This window comes from Lupinus angustifolius, unplaced genomic scaffold (genome assembly GCF_001865875.1).
Source record: "Lupinus angustifolius cultivar Tanjil unplaced genomic scaffold, LupAngTanjil_v1.0 Scaffold_9_125, whole genome shotgun sequence".
NCBI lineage: Eukaryota > Viridiplantae > Streptophyta > Magnoliopsida > Fabales > Fabaceae > Lupinus > Lupinus angustifolius.
The window spans coordinates 12,392-20,145 of record NW_017718223.1 but is presented as its reverse complement, the minus strand read 5'-3'; the positions used below and the strand labels follow the sequence as shown (position 1 = coordinate 20,145).

Genomic DNA, 7,754 nt, shown 5'->3' with positions numbered 1-7,754 from the left:
TACAAATAAATATTATTTTGTAAATAAAGTCTCCCTCTTTCCACATAGAAACATAAAGAGTGGAAAATATTCACTTTTTTTTATTAAGCAAGTCATTTTTTATTTGCCTCAATTAAATGAATTTTACTAAACATTTTTCGTGGCTTGTTAAGTAAAAAGTGGTTAAAATATGTCATCTCAAACTTATGTGACTATTATTCACCAAGAATATATATCATGGGGTAAGGATCTTCTCCGATATTGGAGAGAGAAATTTTGTTTATACTTTTGATTTAAAAAATAAACGTGCAATTATAATTATAAATAAAATGATACAAATGTTATTATATTTTATTTTTCTTTAGTTTTTTAGAACACTTTTCTTTTTGGTCCTAGAGATGATTCTATTTCAACTGTAGAAGCCTATTGAGAGGAAGTGAATGATGAATGTGGTCTTGTCAAAATTTCTAATTATATCAACACAAAACAAATCCTCACAAAATAAATCCACACTTTGAAAAATTCTTTCAAGCATTTTATAATTATCACAACAGTTCAACAACAAATTTCCTCATCAATTTATTCTAGCAAATCTATTGACTTAATATTGAACTCAAGATATAAAAAGTAAGCAGGTAGTGACACTAATATAATGGAGTACACAGCACCAACTTAATAACTGGGGATAACCCATAAACTTCAATAGTTTTTATTCATTCAAATGTAAAGCACATTAACATTAAAAGAGTTACACATCATTGAATAACAGCAAAACAGAAAACAAAGAAGAAGGAACTATTGGTCCATCACAAATTTAGTTTCTAGAAGCAAAGGTTTGAGATTTTCAGCTCAACCTTTGTCCAACATTATACTAGCGATAGTTCTTATTTCTTGCAAACAATTCCCATACCATTTGAAAACTTGGTGCAATCAAGGGTGACAAACTCTGCCACTTTAGTGATCTCTTTCTGAGAGGAACTTTGCTGTGAAAACACACAAGAAGCACAATTTGATGAAAGCAATGAGGTAGTTTTGTATTTGTCATCTCCACCAACAACAGGCATTGCTACACCAGGCTTTGCTGAGTTCTCGAAATCGAGCCTATAAGTCCTTCCAAGCACACCATCAACTTTTGGGGAAAGTGAAAAAAACCTGAACTGAACTTCCAAATGAGCAAAGCAATCATCACTAGGAACTTGATAGTTATGAATTGTATCATCTTCTTTGGTCACAGGAACCACATTGACCAATATTTCAGCAACGTCCTCTATGGTAACTATGACACTGTTCTTGCTAGCTACTCTCTCCACTTTCACATCTCTTTTTGGGGAATACCAAGTGGGAAGAGAGCTTTCATCTAGAACCAAGTCATTTCCATTATAGGTAAACTTGAGATGATCAATCTGGTCATTCCATTGGGATGTCTTGGTAGCCTCAATTGAGAAGGTTTGAGAGTTGAAGAGGACTCCAAGGGCTTGAATCCAAGTGTAGTCGCGAGTTCTTCCATCAGGCCTATGCCCAATAAAATGAGCATTAATTTGAAGGTTAGAATCAGAGACTAAGCTGAAATGTTCATTGCTCTTTCCATGGAAGTAGAAGACTCTGCCATCTCCTCCGATGAAGCGGGGATCGAAACATCCTGATCCGGGTGCATTGCAGTTTGGTTTGCGATCTACAAATAAATGAATAGCAATTTGAATCACGCTTGTTTATACAAACCATAATAAATTAAACACCATAAAAATGCTAGATTGTTAAATATATTCTAATTACATCAGTATAGTTTAATGTAAATCATGTAGCTTAAGAATTCAAGTAACTGCATTGTAAAAATGAAACAAGCGAAATAAAAATGGACTAAAGAGTTGGATATTTGTTATCCATTAACATTATGAATCAACCCATGATATATGTTCTTAAGTGTTCACCAATTATTTGAACACCAAATATCATTGTTAAGGTTGTGTACAAAATATGGTGTGTAAATAACAAACTTCTAATTTAAAACAGTACTTACGTCTACAGACAGCACTGCATGTAGGTTTGTCACAATCGATAAGACAAACCTTAGCCTTAGGATCATTTGATTCACTGCTTGGACATTCAGATGGACATTGGATATATTGTCCATTGCATCTTGTTCCTTTGGTGCTACATTGACGATAGTAATATGCCTTGGCCTGCACCAAACCAGAGACAAAGACTAGCAGGATGACTAGGTTCATGGAACTGCTTTTGCTGATCACCATACTTGAATTCCCTAATAATGAAATATAAGAAGCACAAAGAGGAAATTGGTGATGCAAGACAATTTTTCACTGGCTATTTATAGATGTAATGATCAACTATGTTGCTTGTTTATATTGAAGGTGACTTTAGCAAACTTGTTTTCTAATCTTTTGTTGGCTCAAACTCAAAGAATAAGAAGATGCGCCTCTCTGATTGAACGCAGAAACTGGAAAATAATTCACATGATATCTTCTTAGGGAAGGGTACATGAATGAGATGAATTAACTAATGCCTTCAACTGCAAAATTGGTGGCTGCTGATGATGTCATAATTTAATGTGTTAGACACCTACAATGTATCAAATAAATGAGGCTGTGATAATTTATGTAGTTATATAAGGTTGAGTGATAATTTATTGACCGTGAATGTTGTCTTATCTCATTCTTATATATGTCATGCTGCGCTGATATATATGGCTGCCCTAAACGGAGCTCATATTCTCTTTTACAATTTTTGTCACTACATGTGTCCCTATACAAAAAATTAATTAATAATTAAATTTTTAATATTAATATATTTTAAAAAAATTACAGTTGATGACACATGGAGTGATATGCTCGACTCTAAATTGTCAACTCTTTGTACTAGTGTTATTAATACCGTATCTCTCATCAAACTAGTTATGATACTGGTATAGTCATATAACGGTCTGACCGATGATTCACTAATTAAACCACATACCGATGAAATTAGATATACATATATAATATATTAACATCTATTACTTATATAACAAAAAACTCTTGTCATGTTAGCTAGGGACACATGTTATCACATCATGCAAAATTTTCCTGCTTAAAATGTCTCACTTGCTTAATATATAACCTCACACAAGATCAAAAACATTCATTAATATCATTCAAATATTTTCCTCTCTACTTTTCCCTCCTTCATTTTTCACTCTTTCACTCTTCTTCTCTTTAACAATTTTTGTCTCTTTTTCTTCATTGTTTTATTTTATTTTGTGGATTTGTTTTTATTTTATAGATATGTTCTTATTTAGTATTACCTATATAACAAAAAAACTCTTGTCATGTCAGTTAGGGACACATGTCATCACCTCATGCAAAATTTTCTCACTTAAAATGCCTAACTTGCTTAATGTATAACCTCACACACAAGATCAAAAACGTCCATTAATAACATTCAAATATTTTTCTCTCTCTAATTTTCTCTCGTTCATTTTTCACTCTTTCACTCCTCTTTTCTTCAACAATTTATGTCTCTTCTAAAAACGTAAAGATTTAAGACTTGCACATTTGGCGCTAACCTAAGTTTTGACGAAGACAACAGATATGCAAGTAAGCTTGAAGATCGTACACCAAACAACAAGCTAAAGACTCAAAGGTTGCATATATAGAGTTAGGATATTGTAAGCTTTACTTTTATTAGAAGTCTTAAGATGATTGCTTAGATCGAGTCTAGGTTAGGTAAACCTAGGTGAAGTCTCACAAGAGTCTTAATATAAATAAGATTAAATTTGAGACATCACATCTAGGTATAATATGATAAGTAGGCTCATGCATTCACATACATAATATTATGCATTAAAGATATTATATTTGGAAAACTACGTATAACATGTGCATATCATATAGGTAGTTTATCTTATATCAAGAAAACATTTTCAATAAGTATAATCGATTAAGTACTATATGTAATCGATTATCGCAAATTATAGTAGCTAACCAATCTGATGTTGATGGTGTGTCAATTGATTAAGACACTATATAATCGATTAAGATGTAACAGAAAAACTAACTTTTAACAACCCGTTAATCGATTAAGTGAATGCATAATCGATTAATAGCAACATCAATATGTTTGATATAAATGCTGAAATTCTAACCCATGTAGCATAAGGTTCATATTTTCATATCGTGCATATTAAGAAGATATTTGAGCATTCATTGTCATATAGGTTGCATTAGAAGAGTATAGAGAATAAAAATATGTTGAATAGGGCTTAAAACTTAAAGTTGTAGCATGTATCTCTAGAGATTTTTATGCATATCATTCATTCTTGTTTTCTTGATTTGATTTTAAAGTGAAAGTAAGAAAAGTCTGTTTTCTGAAAATTGTGAAATCTGTTATGTGAAAACTTTTGCATAATTTTCTCATATTGAATAGGTTCTTGTGAGTATTCTGCTTAGAGTTTTAAAATTGATCTTGCATTGTTATATTCGAGTATTAAGTACTCAAGAAAACTCAAATTATGTTTTAGTCAAGGAAAGTGATCTCTTGGTGAGTAACATCACTTCAAGAAGAGATCTTGTTGTTTTTCATGAAGACTAGGAGATCTTGGTGCAAGCGATACCTGGCTGGGGTCTAATCGCGAAAAGATAGGTGGTCTTAGTAGACGAGACATAGAGGTCAAACCGAGGTTGTCAAGCTTGTAGAGTCCAAGATAGTTGCGTCTTAGTTTTGTCATTTATTGGAAGTTTGTGTGTATCATAGAATATTTCAGTTGTGAATAAGAAAAATATCCCGAGATCATAAGGAGAGGTATAGATATAGTTTACAGTGGACCATAAACAAACCAGGATAAAAATTTCCTTGTGCACATTTTTCTAACCCTGATCTCATTTACTTTTGCTTGCTATATTCTTGTTAATTGAATTTATTCTGCATTACATGTTATAATTTGTGTTAATATCTTTTTGTAGCATCTATAATCAATTAATTGCATAAGGATTAGTAATCGGTAACTTGAGTCGCAAGAAACCATTAAAATCAAGAATCTGCACGAACATAGGATAATTGATTATCCACACGCATAATTGATTAAGTCTAACGTAGATTAATCGAATGATACCAAGTTTAATCGATTAAGTGCAGTAGTTTTCTATTTTGCAGAAAATATAGGAAATATGAAGTAAGTGATTCGCGACACATATTCAATCCCCCCTTCTAGGAGTATTCTGACCTGTTGATACCCAACAAGTGGTATTAGAGCTAGTATGAAAGTGTTAGCTTGACCACGTATTCGTTCGATCCTAGAGGATAATACAATGGGTTCCACAAACCCGTTGGGTGGTGATGGCACATCCATCAACCACCCTCTGATATTCAGTGGCAAGGAGTACGACTACTGGAAAGTGCTCATGAAGATCTTCGTTGAGGCAATTGACATAGACATTTGGGAATCCTTGGTGAATGGTCCTTTCATTCCACTCCACTTGGTGGATGATGAACCCAAAGAAAAACAAAAAAGTCTTTGGACAGATGATGAGCGTAGGAAGGTTCAGCATAACTTTCGAGCTAAAAAAATTATCACATCGACCCTATCAGACGATGAATTCTTTCGGGTTTCACAGAGCCAAAATGCGAAAGAAATATGGGATACTTTACAAGTTACCCATGAAGGCATGAGTGAAGTTAAGCGCGCTAGGCTAATTGCACTAACACATGAATACGAGTTATTTTGCATGTTATCAAATGAATCTATTAGTGAAATGCAAAAGCGATTTACTCACATTGTTAACCATTTAGTTGTCCTTGATAAATCTTTTTCTAAAGGAGAATTAACTAACAAAGTTTTGCGTTGTCTTGACAAGAAATGACAACCGAAACTAACTGCAATTATGGAGTCGAATGACTTAGATTCCATGCCTTTACCTACCTGGGTTGGCAAACTCCAGGAACACGAGATGAAGTTAGGGAGCTTAACAGTGAATGAGGATTCAAATAGGAAAAAGAAAGGCATATCTCTCAAAGCAACAATGTCACAAGATCAAGAAGAGAAAGAGGATAACGATTCTAATTCTGATCTAGATGAAGAAACCATGATTCTTGAAGAAAAGAGGAGGATTCAAGAGGTTTCAGAAGAAAGAAGTGCGAGACTCAACCAAGAAAGGCAAGAACCCAAAGGAGCACTTCACTTGCCATGAATGTGGGAAGGCTGAACACGTGAGGCTACAATGTCCGACCTACCTCAAAAGGGTTGAATTTTAGAAGAGCACTCCTCGAGACTTCAAATAAAAGAGAGCATGCATCGTGTGGATGCTCCTGAGGAGGAATCAACATCGAGCACATCTAATGAGGAGGATTTTGTGAAACTATGCTTAATAGTCAAAACGCAAGATGCTTGTAGCTCAAGTAGTCAGGATAATGTGAATAAGGTATACTCTGACACTTCATCTCTTTCTGATGACTCCCTTACTTATGATGAATTTTATAATGCACTTTTTGAATTACATGAGGAATTGAAAAAGCTTGTTAGGATTAGCATAGATAGAAAACGTGTAATCCTATTGCATGAACAACAGATCATTAAAATGCAAAAAGAGTTAGATGAACTCAAATTGAAAAATGAAACTCTTGATTTAATCTACTCTTGTAGCTCATGTGATTGCTATAAAAATAATTTATATCAACCTGCTGTATGTGATACTTGCGAGACTTTGCAAACTGAGAATTCAAACTTAAAATAAAAACTCGCAAAGCTCAGATACAATAGAACTAATCTAGACACATTTTTTGTTGAATCAAGAAATACTAGTAACCACATGGGAATATGATATAATAAACCCCCAACTAATAAGAAAAGACCATATAGGAGACGTATAGTCCATACTCATAAAAGGTCACATATTGCTATTGTGGCATGCAGGACCATACCTCAATTGCATATTGTATTAGAAAGTATGGCGTGCCTATTGGTACTTATGTTTGGGTGAGAAAAGGACAATGTCCTTTGGTTACTAACAAAAAGGGATCCAATATAATTTGAGTACCTAAACAAAACAAAAAATCTGTTTTGTAGGTATGCCTTCGAACGCATAGACATCATTGGTATTTGGACAGCGGATGTTCGAGGCATATGACCAGTGATAGATCAAAATTCCTAGGTATCTCACTTAAAGACAAAGGGTATGTCACTTATGGCGACAACAACCGAGGGAAGATACTTGGCGTTTTGACAATTGGCAATACTTCTCAAGCTATGATCGAGAACATGCTCTATGTGGAAGGCTTGGAGCACAATTTATTAAGCATAAGCCAATTATGCGATAAAGGTAACTGAGTATGCTTCGATTATGATTGTTGCATTATTCATGATAGTATATCTAATAATTTTAAGTTTGTTGGTCATCGTATAAACAATATATACATGGTTAATTTGGAGGATGTCACTACATTGTTCTCAAAGTGTTTCATTTCTAGAGATAATGACATTTGGCTTTGGCATAGGCGCGTCACACACGTACACATTAAACACTTAGATAAATTGTCATCTCATGATTTAGTTGTTGGTCTACCTAAACTTAATTTCAAATCTAAAGAAACTTGCGACACTTGCCAAAAGTGTAAGCAAGTTAAGAACTCATTTGCTTCGAAAAATGTTATCTCCACAACAAGGCCTCTGGAGCTTCTCCATATGGATCTGTTTGGACCATCACAAATCATGAGTTTCGGAGGTAGTTATTATGCTTTAGTAATTGTAGATGACTTCTCTAGGTTTACATGGACCCCATTCCTTTCTG

The 7,754-nt window shown here is 33.9% G+C and overlaps 1 protein-coding gene across 1 annotated transcript; it reads right to left on the bottom strand.

The window, feature by feature from the left end:
* Window positions 1–855: 855 nt before the first annotated feature.
* Window positions 856–2,291, bottom strand: LOC109337660. Its single transcript, XM_019574681.1, has 2 exons — window positions 1,997–2,291; window positions 856–1,651 (listed from the first exon to the last, which is right to left on the bottom strand). Exons 1-2 carry the CDS (start codon window positions 2,226–2,228, stop codon window positions 864–866), a joined length of 1,020 nt encoding a protein of 339 aa, XP_019430226.1. The 5' UTR covers window positions 2,229–2,291; the 3' UTR covers window positions 856–863.
* Between the last annotated feature and the right edge of the window lie 5,463 nt (window positions 2,292–7,754).